At 39.3% G+C, this 23,770-nt stretch overlaps 1 protein-coding gene across 1 annotated transcript in view; it reads right to left on the bottom strand.

Annotated features, from left to right (window-relative positions):
• Positions 1-23,770, bottom strand: part of LOC126336311 (MFS-type transporter SLC18B1-like) — a 341,991-nt gene that overhangs the window by 149,917 nt on the left and 168,304 nt on the right. The window contains exons 5-6 of the mRNA XM_049999851.1: positions 23,204-23,272; positions 6,174-6,264 (exon numbers count right to left, since the gene is read on the bottom strand). Coding sequence (XP_049855808.1) covers positions 6,174-6,264; positions 23,204-23,272 — 160 coding nt within the window. The remainder of the gene's footprint in view (positions 1-6,173; positions 6,265-23,203; positions 23,273-23,770) is intronic.

The raw sequence follows: 23,770 nt of genomic DNA on the forward strand, positions 1-23,770 counted from the left end.
CAGCAACTGCAGATAAGTAAGCATCACTCAAGTCGATGCGGGAAAGATACTGGCCTCTCCCCCTCCCAACAACTCTGCCGGCAACTCTGCCTGCCTATTTGAAATTCAACCAGCCACCAGCCCACAATCACTGTTATGGAAATGTTGCGTCCATGCTCAGCCTAACTACACACTATAAAAACAGGGGAAGAGAAAGAGAGAAAAAAAAAACTGGATTGTCGTACATGTAATAGAGTCCGTCATCACCACTTTAGTATCTGCAGGAGGTGGACAACACTGCTACTTGACACAGATAGTATGGGTCCTACAATGGCTGATGGTCGTTTGGTAACAAACTGGGAACAGAACCCTGTCAATGGAATAAACTCATCATGCTAACTGAACTACAGGAAGTAGAGCATCCAAATCCATATAGATACATGCATGACAATATACCCAGCATGGGGCTGGCACATATGGCTGATGTCTGAACACACAAGTGCGAGGCTAGGTCAGGAGTGGTTGAACTGCACTAGAGCAACGGTCTCCTCGCCATACTGCTGCTCATAGGTAAACACCTCTTTCAGTGGGTCTGCCAACATGACATGATATGTACAAACTCCACGGCATGTTTCTGAACTAATCCACTGTTCTACTCATGCCAGCTCATCCACCTCCATCAGGGCATCTACTGGCAATAATATTAAAATAAGTCTATGGGCAACAACACTGGTGTTTTTCCAGAAGCCTGATGGCAGAATTCGCGTTTGTGGAGACTTTAATAACTATCAATGCTAAATCAGTTGTTGAGACTCACTCCATTTTGTGCCCTGAGGATGCTGTGTCAAAACTAGTAGAAGGGAAATATATTTCTAGAATTGATGTAATAGAGACATATCTACAAATACCATTAAATGAAGTTTCAAAGCACTTCATGATCATCAATTCTCCCTTAAGCATCTATCATTAAAATTGCCTCCCTTTTTATGTGGCTGGTGTCCATGTACTTTTTAAGAATTGTGTAGAAAAGGTTATCTGGAAGGTCTTCTGCTGCCTGCTAACTACCTGGATTACATCATCATTACCACTGAAATGAGGGAAGCACATCTATGTAATTTTTGCCTTCCTCTCCAAACCTTAAAATGCAATCTTTTCTGTTCCTAGTTGAAGAAATGTGAATTCTTTTAACATAGAAGCAGACCATCTGACACACTTGCTTTATATGTATGGCTTATGCCCAATGCATAAAAACTTTGATGGAATCATCGAAGTCCCTCCTCCACCTAATATTAAAGAAACACAATCCTTCATGGATAAAGTCAGTTATTTATCTCTCAGACATCAGGTACACCCGAAGATGCCAATCTGCTCAGAAAAATTATGCCAAATTTCAGTGGAGCACTTCTTGCCAACAAGTTTTTGATAACTGAAAGAGTAGCCTTTGCTGTGGACCATGCCTAGCCACATTTACACCACAAAACTATTGGCCTTGCCACCCAAGCCCAACAATTTGGCATTGGTACAGTTTTATTGGACAAAATATCCTGAAAGGCCAGAACATCCCAAAGCATATGCCTCAAAAACATAACATTTCACTCTACTCAGCTATAGCTAAGTTTTCATAAAAAACAATTATCTATAATTTTTGGCATTAAACTGTTTCACAATTTCCTCTACAAAGTGAAATTCCGTGTAATTATCAACCACAAACTTCTGGCCACCCTATTGGACCTCACAGTTGTATACTGAAGATAACAGCTCAGTGATTACATAGGTGGGCCCTATTTCTAAGCAAGTACCAACACCATATCCACAAAATATCCACCTCTCAACACATCAATGCACTCTTCCTGCTCCCCCTGGTTCCCAACACACACTCTGAACTACTACTTCTTCTGTCTGTAGTTTATGATAATGTGATACACAATGTATGTGGTATTATTTTTATTCTTGTGGAAGTCCCTTTTATGTCTTCTGGTTGTTACAGTGAAAATTATTTGTATTTTACAATATTCAAGCATCTCGCTCACTTCAGGATGCTCTAATCTTTTGATATTAATTATTTTATTACAAAGGTAATTAGACAGTTCTGGTTCTGCTCCATCATTCATCGGAGATTTGCCAGTTGGGTCGAACCTCTTCCTCCCCAACTGCATACTTAGCTACTGCACAGCTGCAAGTAAACATTTGTACACGGTGCAATGTTGTCTTCTCATAAAAGAAATAATTCTTCTTTCTTTTCCTTTCTTCTAGATGCACTGTTAGTTCATTTCTTCCATAGTTTATCTTCTCAGTTTTTGTTTCTTCTGCATCCTATTTATCCTTTATTCATCTTTCACCAATGATTCAATGATGATTCCGTCTTATAAGTATCGCATATGACTGCAACCATACAGTACAACTGCTCCTTAATTTCAAATTCCAACAACACTAGGCATTCGCAGGTTTTCCATAATCCTTCAAAAGGAACCTTCTATTATCAAAGCCATTAACCGATAAACCTGTGCTCTAAAATCCTGTGTCCAATACTCATTATATATGCTACTTGTTACAGTGGAAAGCTGACATACTGAATCTCTTCAGTTCTTGTTACTCACCCGCGAAGTTTATCTTCACTAATTTGAGTAACTAACACATTATTCTTTATTATAGTTTCTTCTTCTCATAAGTCATTCCATTCATCATTTAATTTTCATGTTCCAATGTTGTAAACTGGCTGCACACCACCAGCTGCTTATAGCCTTAATGATTTCATTCCAGAAACTAGCAAGAGTTTCCTGTATTCTCATTGGTTAATTGATTTTTTTATTTATTTGCCCATTCTCGTCTTCCATTCTTAGTATTCTTCATTGCTCATTCCATGCCTTTCTTCTCTTTCAGTTATCTTCTGCACTGCTGCATTCACAATCCCATGCCCAATGATTATTATCTGTTTCTCTTTGGTAGTGCAGACTGCTGCCATGATTACTTTCTATTTTGTAGTAGACACTCTGTTGCTGCCTGAGCCTGTCAAAAACCTTGTTTTGGATGTCTGGCTGTTCCTTTATGGTTCTTTGCCACATTAGTAGTATTCTTTCTTGTTGCATCACTTATATACCCTTGCCTATTAGGTGGCCACGTACTTCACATTCAGTCTTGCTCCACTGTCACTGTTACCATGCCTGTTTGATGACTGCATACTCTGCATAGGAGTCCCTACACCAACAAGTGCACTATATTTGTCTTGCTGCATGTCCAGAAATTGATTTCTTTTGAGTTCTCTTTCCAATAATGCACTCTCTTTCACATGTAACTTCTTAAATTTGTAGCTTTGTATGAAATCCACTTGAGGGTTGTTTGTCTGCTAACCAAATCTCCTTCCAGACAAAATTGATGACTCACTGCTTGTTCTATGAGTTTTCCCACCATTTATTGTATGGTGTCTGCTTTCTGTTCTACCTGCAATACACATAATGTGACATGCTTTTGCTTCTACGTGTTTCCCTGTACCTGTGCTTTTACATTGTGTACACTCTTCAGCATTGCTTCACGCTGTTTTTCTCTGATTTCCTGGATTTTGTTTCGTGTTTCCCTAACTGTACTTTATTTTATCATTAGTTTTCTGTTTCTCTTCTTGTACCAATTTTATTTCCTCATCTACTCCTCACAAATACTTGTCAGAAATATGATGCAAAACATGCAACTATAGTCTTTATTATATCCAGCTTTGTCACACATTATTTTGACACTATTACAGCCTGCTGCAGCAATTACAAATATTTTCATAACACAGCCATTCTAATTACCCACTACAATGACTCTAATTACTCGCCTATAGCACTTGCAACATTAAAATTTGTCATTTTCTGCTAATGGTGGATGCTGTGTGCTGTGATATTGCATTTGTTCATTCAGTGTGTGTTCATAATGCGATCCAGCCTCTTTTTCTTCCTTCATTCTTCCCTTGCTCCATCTACAGTCTTTTTTCAGTTACGTTTTTCATGTGCAGTAATCCAAGTTTCATGTTTGTTTTTCTTGCAGCCATTGCATCCAAATACTGAAGCACTTCTGTGCTGTCCCAGAGAGTTCACTGGAACTGCTCCTCCACAGTGGTTGTGTAAGAAGATTTGGCAGTTCAGTTCTGTCACAGAAAGACATTTTTAAGGCCTGAAGCCAGTTTTAAATTAATGTTGGTTCTTGAGCACTGTCTTCTTTACTTTACTGTCATATAGGTCTGGCCTGAAACTTTTATCTTAATGCCATTAACAGATAGCTTTATTTCCAAGGTACATGTATGATGTTCATAAAAGTTCCAAATCATGTACCTCAGTGACATGTGTCCTATCAAACTATTATTCCCATTACTCCACGGAACTAAGCCAGTAACACACCAAAATGATAAGAAACACCTCTCAAAATCAGAACAGTCTTTTTCTAGACAGTGTTTCATTACAGTTTAAGTCATAGAAAAGTCTCTCTATGTCTTAAGTTTGTTTACAGTACATCAGCATTCACAAGATTCCATAACTTCACATAAGTTAGGCACTGCTTTTTTTTATTCAGTCCGGTCACTGAAAATATTTATATGTTGTCTCATTTCATACAAAACAAACATGAATTAGCCATCATTAATGCCAACAACTATATTCTGCAGCTGACTGGGTACCCTTACAAAGAAGTCAACCAAAAGCATACAGAACTCTGGATCATAAATGTGATGTTGCAGTCACTCACATTTATGACTTTTTCAGGTAAACGAAATGTGGCAAAATGAGGTTTTCATCTGGGTACTGAGACATGGTAAAATTTGTTGTTTTGAAGAGCATGCCGCAGCTCATAGTGTAAAGTAGTCACCCTCCGTTTCTGGTGGTGGTGCCGCTGTGGCAATCGCAGCTTTGGTGTCTCCCTCTGGTGTGAAAGGGGAAAGGTAGCCTGTTGACGTGCATTTAAGGGGCACTATGAGCTTGGCAGTTTGTCAGTCTGAGTCGGTGCAGTCAAGGCGAGTTCAGTTGGTCAGCCAGGTCAGTGTGGGGCAGTCAGTGTCTGTCTGTCATCTGGAGTGCTAGTATGTGCTAGGTCGCCAGTGTGCTCGAGTTTGTTCAGGCAATGGTCATTGGCGGTTGGATCAATCGGTTGGTCAGACACGCACTGAGACACAAGATGACTTGTCCGTCTTGAGCGTGGGCGCATGTGAGGTCGCCTGTAGGACGCGCTGTATAGTGAGGAGTAGTGGCTTCGTGGCCGACACGAGAGCAACAGGAGTTAACCCACGACGTCAGTCTGGCCGGCGCAAGCTGCGATGGCGTGAGATGGGAGATTAGCGCACCTTCCTGTGTCTGTTGAAGCAACTGGAAGCAGACGGTTCGGGAGAGCGTTTTGGGGGTGCTGTGCCAGATATTCGCCAGAAATTGCAATTTATTATTTACTTGTTAAATTCTACTTGTTTTCTTGGTCAGTCTCTCACCGCCAGCTTGCTCGTCCGTCTCTCGTCCGCATTTGTTAGGCAGTTAGTGTGTCTGTCGGTCTGCCGTACGTTAATGGCTGCCTCTGTCATGTTCGTTGGATTTTGTGTTAACGAATTTATTGCTTAAGGTGTAAAGGCCAAATTCCTGAGATATATTTTTATCTTGCCTATCATCTTGATAGGCGGTATATATGTAATGTAGAGCATGTTTGTACATTTTATGTAAGACTGCATTTCATGTAACGTGATATTTAGAGGGTGCTTTCTGATTATAATTTTTAAATCAGTTTTTTTTTTTTAATAGAAAGGGTTTTAAGAATAAAATTTCCATCTGTTGAAATTTAATTTGTTTTCATCAGTTACCCACTGGCAACTCCATTACCTAGGTTATATTTATCTTTAAGTACAAAGAGCTTAATTAATTTCATGCTATGCCTGGTGGTCTAGTGTTGAAGCATGTGCCTGGACCTAGGAGGTCATGGTATGGAATCCCAGTTGGACCCTGGAAATTTTCAATCTGTCATTAAGCTAGCCTTCACCTCTCAACAATGTGAGGAGTTCCCAGGAATGAATTTGTCTTAAAATTGAAAAAATAAACTGATATTTGCTAAATACATTTTCAAATTAAACCATTTTCGTACATATTAAAACGTCCTAATAAAAATTATACTTAAATTGATTGTTGATGGCCTGATAATCATGTTTCATAATCATTGAAAAATTATCACAAATTTTGTATTTTGCAACTTACCACCAGTTGAAGGAAGCAGGCAAAAGTTTATTGGAACTGTAGCAACCATAAGGATTCCCAGGGAGTAAAAAGGCAGTTCAAATCCTCCGATCTGAAAGAGGAATTTTGCAGATAAACAGGCAGAAGAGGACAATGAAATTGCAACATGTTGTACATTGCAATACTGTGACCATACGCAGTGGCATGACCACTGAAGAGCTTTGAATACACATATTTAAAACATATTTCCATAATTTCCAAGAACCTCACACCAATCAATCACTCATGATTCGTTCGTCATGTTCCATAGCTCCCATCAAGAAGGAACACTTTCACAGACATGGAATGAGACAAAGTCTTCTTCTTCTTCTTCTTCTTCTTCTTCTTCTTCTTCTTCTTCCTAGCACCTTTCCATTGGAGTGGGAGTCTACTTTCTGGGTCAATGCATACCCTTTTTTAAGGTCAAACACATCCTGTAGATTCAGGATCCTTGGCATTCAATCTGTGTTTATAGTCAAGGTACACGTCAACATAACAGAAAATCAAACAATGGGAAGTCCAGGATAGAACAACAACAACATTAAAAGAATGGATTGTTTATCACCACACAGAGGAAAACTGAGCAAGAGATAATCCCAATGAAAAAGACTGGTAAACATTTCAGCTTTTGGCTTTTGGCAAAAAAGTCCTCCTTCGGAAATAGAAAACACACATGCATGCTTTCACACAAGCACAACTCACACACGAATGGCCACTTCCGATTGTATCTGGATGCTGAGGCCTGACTGCACCCCAAGAGAATATCTGTATGGAAGAAGAACATTTTTGTCGAAAGGCTTGAACATTTCAGAGTCTTTCATTGTGCCTGTCTGTGACTTAAGGCATAACCCAAGGAGGTGAGCAGCTTTTCATATTGTTGTTAACATACACTGATCAACAACATTATGACCACTTACCAAACAGCTGGTATGTCCACCTTTGGCATGGATAACAGCAACAATGCATCATAGCATGTAAGTAATGAGGCCTTGGTAGGATGCTGGAGGGAGACTGCACCATAGCTGCACACACAAGTCACTTAATTCCTTGACATTGCAGGGAACGTGGTGGTGAGCTCTGATACCACATTCAATCACATCCCATGTGTGTTTGATTATGTTCAGATCCGGCGAGTTGAGGGGCCAGCACATCAAGCAGAACTCACCACATTGTTCCTCAAAACACTCCATTACATTCCTGACTTTGTGATATGGTGCACTGCCTTGTTGAAAAATGCCATTGCCATTGGGAAACATGATCATCATGAAGCAGTGTATGTTGTCAGCAAACAATGTACCATATTCCTTGGCTGTCATGGGGCCTTGTACGAACTCTACTGGACCCATGGATGCCCATGTGAATGTTTTCAAGAGCATAATGCAACTGCTGCTAGTTTGTCTCCATCACTCAGTATAGGTGTCAATGAGTTGTTCCCCTGGAAGACAATGGTTTTGGGTATGATGAAGAAGGTATTGGAATTCATCAAACCGTGCAATGCTCTGCCACTGTGCCAATGTACAGAGGCGATGGTCACATGCACATTTCAGTAGTAGTTACTGATGTCGTGGTGTTACCAATGGCACATGCATGGGTCATTAGCTGCAGAGGCCAATGGTTAGGAGCATTCAGTGCACTGTGTGCTCATACATACTTGTACTTTACACAGCATTAAAGTCTGATGTTAATTCTGCCACAGTTTGCCACCTGTCTTGTTTCATCAGTCTGCCCAGCCTACAACAGCCAACATCTGTAATGAGTGGTGGCTGCCCAACTCCCATGATATCTACATCTCTATCATATTTGGCAAGCCACTTAATGGTGGCTGTTCCACTCGCAAATAGTGTGTGGGAAGAATGACTGTCAATAAGTCCCTATATTGGCTCTAATTTGTCGAATTTTCTCCTCGTGGTCATTACATGAGACGTATGTGGGTAGAAGTGATATGTTGTCTGACTCTTCATGGCAAGTGCTCTCTCAAAATTTGAACAGTAAATCTCTCCATGATATACAATGCCTTTCTTGTAATGTCTGCCAATGGAGTTTGTTGAGCATCTCCATAATGCTCTTGCGCCAGCTAAATGAGCTGGTGACAATACACCCCACTCTTTGTTGGACCTTCTCTATCTCCTCTATCTGTCCTACCTGGTAGGGACTTCAAATAGATGAACAGTACAAGAAACGGCCAAACGAGTGTCTTAAAAGCTACTTCCTTTATGGACACATTACATTTCCTTAATATTCTTCCTATGAATCTGAGTTGGCACCTGCTTTCCCCACTAATTGTTTTAAATGGTCATTCCATTTAAGGTTTCTCTGGATAGTTACTCTTGGATATTTGACAGTAGATACTGTTTCCAGGGGTTTGTCATCAATAATGTAACTGTACTGTAGTAGATTTTTCTTCCTATGTATGCCCAATATGTTACTAGATAGGTTGAGGAGGGTGAAGGGTGGTGGGGAATGGGAACTGGCAGTTGGCAAGAAGTCAGCTAGAAAGAGGAGGTATTCAGACAGTTTTACCTCGTCTACATGCAACAGATATGACCAACTGTCAGAGTTGAGTGGAGAGGAGCCTCGTTTAGCTGTAGATGTAGGAAACATGCAGCAGTCTTCAGAAATTAGGAGGCCTAGGTTAGTTGCAAAGTCTAGCAGAAAGAAGAAAGTTCTGCTGCTAGGTAGTTCCCATGGTAGAGGCGTGGGCCAGCAGTTGCAGGAAGTGTTGGGGAGTGAGTTCCAGGTCACCAGCATTGTGAAGCCTAGTGCAGGGTTGGCTCAGGTGACTGACAGCATAGGGGAGTTGTGTAAGAATTTTACGAAGGACAATCAGGTAGTGATAGTGGATGGAGCAATATGATTTAGGTGGTGACCTGGTTAAGATAACTACTCAAACTGGTGGCACTAATGTGCATTTCATGCAACCGTTTCAGCATCATGATCGGCCTCACCTTAATGCAGCTGTTAGGTGCGTTTACGTGGGGCTGGGGAGGGCACTGTGGCAGAGAGCATGGGTCACTACTCAGTGGTCTATCAGTAGATCAGGTTTCACTAGGCATGTCCTGCACATAAATAGGTATGGGGAGGGGTAGGCTGGCTACACTTGTAGATGACAGTGTAGTGGTAGTGGTGGTGGTGTCACTCATGGGAAAATTCCTGTAGTAATTGGTGTTAGAGCTGCACCTTTTTTTAGTCTGAAGTCAGCCGATAGGTACACCTGCTTAAAGGAAGTCCCTCTAACTAAGGGCTCACCTTCCGAGGATGTAATGTTTCCAAGTAGAGAAGGAATTACCATATTTCATCAAAATATAAGAGATATTAGAGATAAAGTTAGTGAACTGGTTATAGATGTTGACTCTGAAATTATTGGTATATCAGAGCACCACTTAAATAATTTCACAATTCAGAAGCTTCCTTTACCAGGCTACAGATTAGCTGGCTATTTCTCAAGGAGTTCCTTGCAGGGTGGGGGAGTGACTATGTATGTAAAAAACAGTATTCCATCTGAGTCCATAGACGTATCACGACACTGCACTGAACAGATATTTGAATGTTGTGCAACGGTAGTTGAATTTAGTGAAACTAAACTTCTAATTTGTGTTGTTAATGTGTCCCCTAACTCCGACTTCAGAGCATTTCTGTTCAAGCTAGAGAGGGTTCTTAATTCACTTTGTAGGAAGTACCAGAAAGTCGTTCTATGTGGTGACTTCAATATTAATTTTGTATATGATGATGCAAGAAAGAAAAAGGATGTTGGTAGATCCCCTGAATTCATATAATCTGATGCAGACTGTGTTTTTTCGAACTAGGGTGCAGGGGAACAGTATCACAGCCATAGACAATATTTTTATTCATTCTTCATTACTAGTTGGGCATTATGTTAGTAAAAATATGAATGGACTTTCAGACTATGATGCACAAATTTTAACACTAATAGGCTTTTGTACTCAAACCAATGTCATATTTAATTAAAAACTATGTAAGAAAGTTAATCCAACAGCAATAGAGAGTTTTGTAAACCTTGTCAAGGAACAAGAGTGGCAGGATGTTTATAGTGCCAATAACATAGATGGTAAATACAATGCTTTCCTTAACATATTTCTTGTGCTCTTTGAGAGTTGCTTTCCATTAGAACATTCTAAATGGGGTACTAGCAGTAATGGGCAGCCTGGGTGGCTGACTAGTGGGATAAGGATATCATCTACAACAAAGCAGGAATTATATCAAAATGTTATAAGTAGTCACAATCAAGCTACAGTAGCCCATTACAAACAGTATTGTAAGGTGCTTAAAAATGTTATTAGAAAGCAAAGGGTATGCGGTACACAAATAGAATAGCTAATTCACAGGATAAAATTAAAACCATATGGTCAGTTGTGAAGCAAATGTCTGGTGAGCAGCACAAGGTGGACGATATAAAGTCAGTTCACAATAAAAATATTTCTGTTAATGATAAATCAGATATATCTACAACATAACAATCATTTTCTGAGAATTCCTGGTGAATTAAATAAAACTTTAGTTTCTACAGGAAATCATATAACTTTCTTGGCAAATGCCTTTCCGAGATTGATGTCTGAAATACTCCTCTGTGATACAGACAAGAGGGAGACTGAATCAATAATTAAATCACTGAAGACCAAGGACTCTCATGGTTATGATGGAGTGACTAGCAGAATATTAAAGTACTGTACTGCGCATGTTAGCCCTGTATTTAGCCATATTTGTAATTTTTCCTTTAGGAATGGTCAGTTCCCTGAGCGATTGAAGTACTCAGTAGTAAAATCGCTTTATAAAAAGGGAGAAAGGGATAAAGTAGATAATTTTAGACCTATTTCTATGCCATCAGTGTTTGGTAAAGTTATTGAAAAGGCTGTGTATGTAAGGATAATTGATCATTTCGTATCACACAATTTGCTGTCAAATGTACAGTTCGACTTCAGAAGTCATTTAACAACTGAAAATGCTATATTCTCTGTGAGGTACTGAAAGGGATAAACAAAAGGTTTCGAACGCTTGGCATATTTTTTGATCTAACTAAGGCATTTGACTGTATTGATCACAAAATATTGCTCCAGAAGTTGGACCATTAAGGAATACGGGAAGTAGCTCACAACTGGTTCACCTCTTACTTTAGGAACAGGCAGCAAAAGGTCATTATTCACAATGTTGATAATGTCTGTGACTTTGGGTCTGAGTGGGGTACTGTCAAGTGGGGAGGTGCCTCAGGGATCAATGTTGGAGCTGATGACACTAGTTTGGTAGTAAAGGATGTTGTGTGCAACACTGACTCTGTTTCAAATAGTGCAGTACATGACCTACGTTCATGGCTTGTAGAAAATAAACTAACGCTAAATCACAGTAAGATTCAGTTTCTAACACACAATTCAACAAAACCTGATGTTTTAACTTCACAGAACGGGCATATGATTAGTGAAACTGAACAGCTCAAATTTCTAGGTGTTCAGATAGATAGTAAGCTGTCGTGGAAAGCCCACATTCAGGATCTTGTTCAAAGACTTAATATTGCCATTTTTTCTATTCAAATGGTATCAGAAGTGAGTGATCATTCAACATGAAAATTAGTCTACTTTGCTTATTTTCATTCACTTATGTAGTATGGTATTATATTGTGGGGTAACTCTACCCATTGTAAAAGTACATTTTTGGCTCAGAAATGGGCATTTCAGGCAATAAGTGGTGAGAGTTCATGAACATCTTGTTGACCTCTGTTCATGAGTCTGGGTATTTTGACATTGGCCTCTTAATACGTATATTCCGTATTGTTGTTTCTTGTAACCAATATTAGTTTATTACCACGAATAAGCAGCTTTCACTCAGTTAATACACGGCAAAAGTCAAACCTGCATTTGGATTGGACTTCTTTAACTCTTGTACAAAAAGGTGTGCAGTATACTATTGCATCCATTTACAATAAGCTGCCACTTGAATTCAAAAATCTTAGCAGTAATCCACACACTTTCAAATCGAAACTGAAGAGTTTCCTCATGTGTCACTCCTTCTATTCTGTCAAGGAGTTCTTTATTGTATTGCTGATAGCATTTACTTAAACTTATGGACTGACTTTTTCAGGTTCACAAACATTTATTTTTATCTGTTATTACTATTATGTTGTAATTTCATGTACTGACACATTCCATGACCTTTGAGATTTGCTCCTCAATTTGGTCCTATGGAACTTTGTGTTTAAATAAAAAAATAAAAATTTATTTACGTGCAGGGTCAACTGCCAAAGCCTGCACCATTTATCAGTTCTCTAGAGGTCATTCTGCAAACTGTTACTATCTTCTGGCATTGCCAATTTGTTATAGACTATCGCACCATCTGTGAACAGCCTTAAAGAGCATCTGACGCTTCCTACTAGAACATTTCTATAAACGGTAACTGTCCTATCACAATACTCCTATCGCCCGGATGGGTTTATTTCGATAGTAGGTAGGTGGTCATAATGTTCTGACTGATCAGTGTATGACAAAGACATCATAGAAACTTATCTTGTATACTGTATTAACAATAAACTATCGCTGTACTGTTTAATGCTATTCACACTTTTGCCATCTAAAATTAATCGAGTAAATAAGAAAAAGGTAGCTAGTTTAAAGAAGCTCCTATTAGTGGCTTCATATTTACTTTCGAATATCTTAACATCAGTGTTCATAACTCTCTTCTGTACACATTTCAAAAGGCCAAATCTCCATGAATATTATTTCTGTGCCTTGTATTGTGACTGTATGCATCACAGTTCACTTGAAACAGGCTTTTATTATCAGCAACAAAAATATATTTAAGGAGTAAATGTATTGGGAAATCAGTGTAAGAATCCCAAGGTCCTTCAAAATGCTTTTGCAAGATGTATGCTTACATACTTCACACAATATACTTAGTGTTCACTTCCACTGAATAAACATTTTATTTACTTTAGGTGCACTGACGTCAAAGATAATTCCATAAGATAACAGGATCTAAAAATATGCAGAATGAACCAACACATTTAACGTAGGTCAACACAATGAGAGATGCCTGCAAGGCATCAACACAATTAACTTAGATTTTTAATAGGTTTATTTGTGTGTGGATTTCATGTAATTTTACACACTGTGCTTAACTCAGTTTGTGACCACCAATGTCTACCTCTGGTGGAGAAAAGTCATTGTCACTTGTTCAAAACAGCATAATATGAGCCTTTGTGAGACTCCATAAATATTTCATTCCAGTTCAGCAATTAATTTGACATTCCATATTCTTCTTGGGCACCGCCTTGTACTACAGTATCTCAGGATCTGTCTTTGCTTTTGTTTGGCAAAGGACTGCATTCTATCATAAAGTTAGCAACCACACAACAGACTGGCTGAAATCTCTCTCTCTCGGTACCATTGTAGAAATGTATCCTATTAAACTGTTGTCCACAGCAAACACTTCCTAAAACAAGAGTGGCCTGAAAGTGAATCTCATCTTCAGGACCTCCACCACACATGGTCGTCTTCATTGCACTCCTGCATGTTTACCGGTAACATCTACACACTTTCCAACACGGCATTGTCTCAGTTTTTTCATATCTCTTAGAATCTAGCATAGAACTTATTTGGTCATTTCCCACCCATTCTCCTCGCTACACGTCCTACACACCTCCAATTCACTTCATTATATTACAGTTACATACTCCCTGAGGCACTTATTTGTTACTTGTTTTTCCTAATAATTCCCAACAAGCACATCTCCTTTCTTCAATGGACAACTCTCAGTTTTTGAGTGGCTTTTGCATCAGAAGCCCATGTCTTATTCTGATAATTCAAATCTGATTATAGACACTGACTGCAAAGTTTCCATATTAAGACAATCTGGAAGTTCGGTTTGGAAAACCCTATTTAGTTTACCAAAATTTTCCAGGTCATATTTATTCTTCTGTTTATTTCTTTTGTCATCCATCCAGTTGTTGCCTGAAGCTGCCGTTACCAAAACCCACCAAGTTTTTCTAAAACTTCATTGTTAATTTTTACTGTTTTCTGTTCAATGTACGTATTATTAATTATTTCAGTGTTATCATAAATGATTTCAGACTACTTTCAAGCTTGTCCTATTAAGCTTTACATACACTTCATATACCATGAACAACCAACAGAAAATTATCATCAGCAAAACGAAGCTGGATCACAGGTTGCACAAAAATATGGAAACACCATGAGAGCACCAGTAGACAGGCACAATAAAATAACACTCAAACACACACACAAAATTACGAGCTTTCGCAACCAGCGGTTTGCTTCGTCAGGAAAGAGGGAAGGAGAAGGGAAGATGAAAGCATGTGGGTTTTAAGGGAAAGGGTAAGGAGCCATTCCAATCCCGGGAGCGGGAAGAATTACCTTAGGGGGAAAAAAAAGGATAGGTACATACTCGCACACACACACACACACACACACACACACACACACACACACACACACACACACACACACACATATCCATCCATACATATACAGACACAGCTTGTGTCTGTATATGTATGGACGGATACGTGTGTGTGTGTGTGTGTGTGTGTGTGTGTGTGTGTGTGTGTGTGTGTGTGTGTGTGTACATACGAAGCAACCGCCGGTTGCGAAAGCTCATAATTTAGTGTGTGTGTTTGTGTGTTATTTCATTGTGCCTGTTTACCAACGCTTTCCCACTTGGTAAGTCTTGGAATCTTTGTTTTTAATATATTTTTCCCATGTGGAAGTTTCTTTCTATTTTAGAAACACCATGAGAAACGCACACTTGCACTTGAATGCAGTTGTTCCCCAAGCTTGCAGGTTGTGCTGCTGTGTTTGACCCTGAACGCCCTCTGTGCAATGTCCAGTGTCAGTCATGGCCAGAACAGTGCTCTGTGTAGCTGTGAGTGCATTATGTTGGAGCAAGTGAATTTGAATATGGGTAGATTCTTGGTGCTCATATGATGAATGCTTCCATAAACAAGGTAGCCAAAGTGTCTGGTATTTTATGAGATTTGTAACAGAGATTTTTGTACCACATACAGGGAAACTGGAAATATGTCACCTTCTAAGTCATGATGTGGAAAAAACTATGTTGGGTGATCATCAATCACTGGAGAGTACTGTAAGTAAAGATAAGAGGACAACAGCTGTAAAAGTCACTGCAGAACTAAATGTCACCCTTGCATGACTGTCACCACCAAAACAACACAAAGGGAGCTCCAGAAGCAAGAAATTGGAGGGTGAGCTTGAATTCCAAAATGACTCATAACTGATGGAAACCATAGTAACATGGAAACATGATGCCAAAGCCATAAGAAACATGATGCCAAAGCCATAAAACCTCTGCTATAGAGTAACGGAAGAATTTGATTTGGTCATATGAGTCTTGTCTTACACTGTTTACAACTTCCAGCCAAGTTTACATCCAAAGAGTGAAACATGGCAGATGTTCACCGATAATTTGGGCAGCCAGTTATCATGGTATTCCACGGTGTTCGAAGAGGACAAGGCCCCTATTCACATAATCCAGGATGAGTTTTGTGAGCACATCCAATTGCCACTACAGTCACCCAATCTCAGTATTATTGAGCTTTGTGATCTACTTTGAAGAGAAGGGTGCACGATCACTATGCACGCTATCATTGTTACCTGAACTTGCAGGTATTTTTCTGGAAGAATGGTGCAAGATTCCTTGGAAACCTATACAGTGCCTGCATTTACCCATTTTGACATGAATGGAAGTTGTTTTCAATACCAAACAGTTTTCTACACTCTATTAGGCATGGTAACGTGTTGCGTTTTTGGTGTTTCCTTACTTTTTCATGACTCCTAAATGTTCCGTAAATATGTATTCCTTCTTTGTCTGACTGGATTTTATGATTTAAATCTATCTTTTGGGATACTGAGAAACGTTTTGGTGATATGAAATACCCCAGCTACTTTTGTACCTGCACCATGCTATGTAAAATTTCACTCATTAGTAACATGAGCCTTAGAAACTGAATTCTTTACATTATTACTTTTTTAACCATTGTTGTTGTTGTGGACTTCAGTCCTGAGACTGGTTTGATGCAGCTCTCCATGCTACTCTATCCTGTGCAAGCTTCTTCATCTCCCAGTACCTACTGCAACCTACATCCTTCTCAATCTGCTTAGTGTATTCATCTCTTGGTCTCCCTCTAAGATTTTTACCCTCCACGCTGCCCTCCAATGCTAAATTTGTGATCGCTTGATGCCTCAGAATATGTCCTACCAACCGGTCCCTTCTTCTTGTCAAGTTGTGACACGAACTCCTACTCTCCCCAATTCTATTCAATACCTCCTCATTAGTTATGTGATCCACCCATCTAATCTTCAGCATTCTTCCGTAGCTCCACATTTCGAAAGTTTCTACTCTCTTCTTGTCCAAACTGTTTATCCCCCATGTTTCACTTCCATGCATGGCTACACTCCATACATGTCTACTTTCAGAAACTACTTCCTCACACTTTAATCTATACTCGATGTTAACAAATTCCTCTTCTTCAGAAACGCTTTCCTTGCCATTGCCAGTCTACATTTTATATCCTCTCTACTTCGACCATCATCAGTTATTTTGCTCACCATCATCAGTTATTTTGCTCCCCAAATAGCAAAACTTCTTTACTACTTTAAATGTCTCATTTCCTAATCTAATTCCTTCAGCATCACCCGACTTAATTCGACTACATTCCATTATCCTCGTTTTGCTTTTGTTGATGTTCATCTTATATCCTCCTTTCAAGACACTGTCCATTCCATTCAACTGCTCTTCCAAGTCCTTTGCTGTCTCTGACAGAATTACAATGTCATCGGCGAACCTCGAAGTTTTTATTTCTTCTCCATGGATTTTCATACCTAATCCGAATTTTTCTTTTGTTTCCTTTACTGCTTCCTAATTATACAGATTGAATAAAATCGGGGAGAGGCTACAACCCTGTCTTACTCCCTTCCCAACCACTGCTTCCCTTTCATGCCCCTCGACTCTAATAACTGCCATTTGGTTTCTGTACAAATTGTAAATAGCCTTTCGCTCCCTGTATTTTACCCCTGCCACCTTTAGAATATGAAAGAGAGTATTCCAGTCAACATTGTCAAAAGCTTTCTCTAAGTCTACAAATGCTAGAAACGTAGGTTTGCCTTTCCTTAATCTTTCTTCTAAGGTAAGTCGTAAGGTCAGTATTGCCTCACGTGAGCCAGTGTTTCTACGGAATCCACACTGATCTTCCCCGAGGTCGGCTTCTACTAGTTTTTCCATTCGTCTGTAAAGAAGTTGTGTTAGTATTTTGCAGCTGTGGCTTATTAAACTGATTGTTCGGTAATTTTCACATCTGTCAACACCTGCTTTCTTTGGGATTGGAATTATTATATTCGTCTTGAAGTCTGAGGGTATTTCGCCTATTTCATACCTCTTGCTCACCAGATTGTAGAGTTTTGTCAGGAATGGCTCTCCCAAGGCCATCAGTAGTTCCAGTGGAATGTTGTCTACTCTGGGGGCCTTGTTTCAACTAAGGTCTTTCAGTGCTCTGTCAAACTCTTCACACAATATCATATCTCCCAGTTCATCTTCATCTACATCCTCTTCCATTTCCATAATATTGTCCTCAAGTACATTGCCCTTGTACAGACTCTCTATATACTCCTTCCACCTTTCTGCTTTCCCTTCTTTGCTTAGAACTTGGTTTCCATCTGAGCTCCTGATGTTCATACAAGTGGTTCTCTTATCTCCAAAGGTCTCTTTAATTTTCCTGCAGGCAGTATCTATCTTACCCCTAGTGAGATAAGCCTCTACATCCTTACATTTGCCCTCTAGCCACCCCTGCTTAGCCATTTTGCACTTCCTGTCGATCTCATTTTGAGACGCTTGTATTCCTTTTTGCCTGCTTCATTTACTGCATTTTTATATTTTCTCCTTCCTTCAATTAAATTCAATATTTCTTCTGTTACCCAAGGATTTCTACTAGCCCTCCTCTTTTTACCTACTTGATCCTCTGCTGCCTTCACTACTTCATCCCTCAGAGCTACCCATTCTTCTTCTACTGTATTTCTTTCCCCCATTCCTGTCAATTGTTCCCTTATGCCCTCCCTGAAACTCTGTACAACCTCTGGTTCTTTCAGTTTATCCAGGTCCCATCTCCTTAATTTCCCACCTTTTTGCAGTTTCTTCAGTTTTAATCTAAAGGTCATAACCAATAGACTGTGGTCAGAGTCCACATCTGCCCCTGGAAATGTCTTACAATTTAAAACCTGGTTCCTAAATCTCTGTCTTACCATTATATAATCTATCTGATACCTTTTAGTATCTCCAGGGTTCTTCCATGTATACAACCTTCTTTCATGATTCTTAAACCAAGTGTTAGCTATGTTTAAGTTGTGCTCCGTGCAAAATTCTACCAGACGGCTTCCTCTTTCATTTCTTTGCCCCTATCCATATTCACCTACTATGTTTCCTTCTCTCCCTTATCCTACACCCGAATTCCAGTCGCCCATGACTATTAAATTTTTGTCTCCCTTCACTATCTGAATAATTTCTTTTATTTCATAATACACTTCTTCAATTTCTTCGTCATCTGCAGAGCTAGTTGGCATATAAACTTGTACTACTGTACTGCGCATATTAGTATGTGTAATATCAACCATGTACTTGCACTGGTAAAACTGCTGATATTGCAGGCCAATCATGTGGTCTTCCATAATGGCTAATATATGGCCAACCAGCACTACACTCTCTCTCAGTTACTGTTAGCTGAATTTGCCTCCACAAGTGGAATTATGACTGCTAGTGCTGTTTACCAGGACTGATTCATACTTATGTGACATAGCACATTCGTGTTGAGGAAAAAAAAAAAAAAAAAAAAAAAAAAAAAACATAACACCCTGAATTACTAGAGATAGGACATTCACACAGGATATGTACATTAGTGTTGCTATAATCTGAAGATAATAGATCAGTGTGACTTGAGCCGATGTGCAGGATGCCTCACAGATGTATGCACAAACCATACCGTCAAACGAGTGACTTTGAAAGAGGGCGCATTATTGGCATGAGAGAATGTGATGCACCAATCTGGGAAACTGCTACTCATGTGGGATGAAATACTTCAAAATATTGCAAAATGGTTCACACTAGGCCATAGAGCACATTGGGATGTGTTAGGTCACAAAACTCCGAGCATCCAAGGAGATTGACACCTTATCTGAATGGCACTGCAGGACAATCAGCATCTTCCCCAGCTCTAGTGGAACACTGTAACACATGGCACACTATCAGGGATGACAGTCCTTTGCCTTTTATTATGGCACTGGTTATGTGCACGTCGTCCATTTCTCTGCCTACCTACCTTCAACGAATGTGCAGAAACATGCTAGATGGCAATGGTGTATGGAATGACTTCACTAAGTACAGCCACAAACCATAGTTTGTGCACGTCCAGGACACTGTGACCAGTGTTACCTATGTGAATGACGTCCTATGACCAGTAGCCATACCCTTTCTGCACAACACCCCAGGCATCATTTTTCAGCAAGACAATGCATGACCACATGTTGCTGCACGAAGATGTGCCTCCTTGGTGTCATCAGTTGTCAGCCTTTTGCCCTGGTCTGTCACATCACCAGACTTCTTGCCAATCAAAAATGTGTGGAATATGGTGAAAAGACAGGTGCTGTGATCCAATGCCAGCCACCACAGATGAACTTGGGAATGCAGCATGGATAGCTATACCACATGACACCATTTGTGCCGTACCACATCAATGCCATCACACATGGAACAAGTTATCAGGGCCCATGGCATACACTGTGCCTACCAGGCATCAGGAAACATGCTAAACCAAGGTGACCGAAATGCTAATGGTTTATGCAGGACACACCAATTTACATGTCCTGCGAATATGAACATCCTATCTCTAGTCATTCAAGGTGTTCTGTTTTCTCTTGTGTACATTCCTTAATATCAGACTTATAATATGTATGCACAGTGAATTATTAGTACTTGGACTTACATCAGTTTCAAGTAGGAACTACTGCATACTTATTTCTATCTGGCTTACATTACTTTCCATCAAGATTTGTTATTATTGGTTCCATGAACTAATAGATAATTTTATTCTGTTGTTACAGAAGTTAATTATGTTCAATAAATGTTGTTGGCCTTAAGTGAGCGTTAAAGCAATGATGATGTCCCAGTTTTGCTTCACCATGCCCTAGAACAGATGCAAAATTTCTGGAGCTGTGGCTGCAACAACTAAACCAGAATCACGCAGATTGGGAAGTCTGTCAAAAAAACTATCACAATGCCTTTTCAGGCATTTAATATTATGAGTACAGATTACTAACAAGCCTTTTTGCTGTCCATGAATCTACAGTCATATTCCTTCGATCAAAAGTTAGATCCATTGTCCAGTCCATCTTTCTTGCCATTGTCTGGCATGTTCTTTTTATTATCTGATCATTTTTCCAACAAAATACATGTTGTAATGACAAGGTTAGAACAGTTACAACACTGTTAGTCAGACACATCACATTACACATCTTGGATTACTGATTTGCACGCATTGAATCAAAAATGTAAATTCACATGAGAGATTGGTAAGTTATACACAGAAAGCTTATCTAGTAAATGATACAGTGATTCACTTAGCCCCAATGAGGACATCCATATACAAGATTAAAAACAGTCTGATCCCACTCTGAATGCAGTGCTTCAAATTCTATGTTTGGATCTATATTACAAGAGCATTTTAATTGTCACATGTGACAATTTTTGAGCAGACATTGACTGTTCACACATGCCCCAGAGACATAGTGATACAGTGCAGCAAATTGCCAACACAGGTTCTACAGTGGTAAACAAATTCCACTCAGCAATGGCCACCTAAACACATTCTCAGCAATCCTGGGCTAGTACCAGACATTATTTGCAATGACACTCATTGTTTCAAATTTACCTGGATCATTTTCCAATGCTTTCCACTTAGGAATGTCCACATTGTGAAAACAAGTATTATAATTGTTTAGGTAGAGTTCACACTGCATTAGTATGCTGTAGCAGTCCCAGCCTTACAAAATAACAAAATTTCAGGCAGAGATCATGCGCTGGTACAATATAATATTTTCTTACATGGAACAGTGCTAAACATTCAGGTGGTTTACCTTTTTGATATTAATGCATCAATCTCAGTTACAAGGAGTGTTTTTTAAGTAAGTACCGTTTTGAAATTAAAAAAAGACATGCTAAAATATCTCAATAATTTTATTTTCACATGAAAACCTGTATCTTAATCTACTTTTCCTCATAATTTCCATCAATATTGAAGCACTTGTCATAACATTGTACCAGTATTTGAATATCCTCCTCATAGAAGTCTGCTGCCTGACTTGTTAACCACTGCATCACCACTGTTTTAACTTCGTCATTGTCTTGAAGATGCTGACTGCCCAGGTGTTCCTTCAACAGAAACAGATGGTAGTCGTTGGGCACAAGATCAGGGCTGTACAAAGGATGATCTAGAGTTTCTCATCAAAAAGATGTGATGGGATCTTTGGTCTGATTCGCCACATGCAGACGGGCATTGTCTTGCAGCAAAACAATGCCCTTGCTCAACTTCCAAAGACTGTCGCTTCTAAATGTTTGGTTTTGTACACATCCGTCAACATTTTCGGTACCCAACGTGTGCACAATTTTCAGTAATTCAAGTGCTCAGTCACAATGCCATACAGAACACTATGAGAAACATTAGAAAAGGCATCCCACAAGGAGGAAATTGTATAGCATCTGTTTTCTCTCACCTTATTGTCCACTTCCTGCACCAAACTTTCATTAGCGACCGAAGAACGCCCACTCCATTGTTCATCATGCACATTTGTGCGTTAATCTTTAAATGCTCTCACCCACTTTCTTACCTTTCCATCACTCATAATGTTTTCTCCATAAACTGCTCAGATCTCATGATGAATATTGATTGCTTTTAGGCCTTTAGCACTAAGAAATCTTACAACAGCCCACTTCACAGTCGGCGGGACACACAATTATTGGAGGCATCTTAAACACCCAGTACACAATGTAAACAAGGAAGAATTGGACTGTAATGTTATCAGCGCGTAGAATGAGGTACAGGCTTTCATCTAACAATAAAATTATTGAGATATCTTAGAATATCTTTTTTTTTATTTCAAAATGGTACTTACTTAAAAAACATGCCTCGTATTAAGCAGTCTACATAGTGTGGGTGCTATCTTGCTCAGTGAAATGATTTCAGTGTTGTGGGCAAATGGCCACTGTGCAGAGTTGCTCTTAGGTCATGTGAGTCCTAACAAGTGTCTCAAACACTGTCATTTTTGGTTATAACTAATAGAACATTAGTCAAGGACATATTTGGCATCAACTCATAACTTCAGATGTTTTGTACATCATGAAATGCATTCCATCAATTTGTCAGTACCATGTGAAGCCATTCACTTTGCATGCAATTCATGTCACTGTTTTAACTGTGTGTGGTGAGTGAATGCAGTTGACTTTAAGGACCACACTTCCTGAAAGCTCAATGCAAGCCCGAGATTTTGCAAAGCATGAACGATTCCATTGGCTAAAGATGAGGGTAACATTGAACTAGACATACAGACAACAACAGGACCTTGTCCCACATTTCCTACAGTTAGTGGGCTTGCATGTAATAGCTAGAATAAAGCCACTCTTTGCAACACCGAAGACTGCTACAACCACAAGTTTCCATGTGGAGATCTTGTGAAATGAAGCACCAAGGAAATTCATGTTGGAACCAAGTTCAGCCTATCAGCTAATAAACTGGAGTAATTTATAATAATGATTAAAATTAGTACCTTATGATGCACAGCATGTAACAGACATTTCTTTATATTTTGAATCCATGGAGAAGGATGTAAAGGTAACATAAAAATTCAATTACATCATTGAGTCTTTCAATGTTTGCTATCATTCAGAACAGAATTTTTAAGAAAAAAATGTTTATGTGGCACAGCTAATGAACTTACAGAGTATAAAAGTCCACCAACTGCTGGCCCTATGCTCATCCCCATCCCAACAAATGTCTCCAGGATGCCCTGAAACAAAAATAAGCACATATGTTTGTACTACAGGTATCTTGCCAATGGTTAGAACACATTATAGAGTGGAAAACAGACTTCTGTTATTGCATCTAACATAAAGCTAAGGTACATATTTAAGATGATATGCTATCATACAAACAAATTTTAATGTTGTCAGTACACATTTTGTGTGATTGTGTATTAACAGTGTCTATAGCAAGTGAAATATTGCCTGGTCTGATCAAATATGGAAATGAAGGACGGCATCAGGAAACACTATGAAAAATCTATAAAGCAAGCTAAGCATAAAATCTGAAAAAAGGTTAAGGAGCTGCAGATGATATACAGGAAACAATTAATAGCAGTTGATAACAACACATATGTAACAAAGAGAAGTAGTAGTTCAGTAAATCTGCAAGTTTTACCATAGTATACATAAAAAATCGAAAGAAACGAAGGAGCTACCAGCAACACCAGATGACCCTGACATACCAGCAGTTCCAGTCAAAGTAT

Source organism: Schistocerca gregaria, chromosome 2, assembly GCF_023897955.1.
Source record: "Schistocerca gregaria isolate iqSchGreg1 chromosome 2, iqSchGreg1.2, whole genome shotgun sequence".
NCBI lineage: Eukaryota > Metazoa > Arthropoda > Insecta > Orthoptera > Acrididae > Schistocerca > Schistocerca gregaria.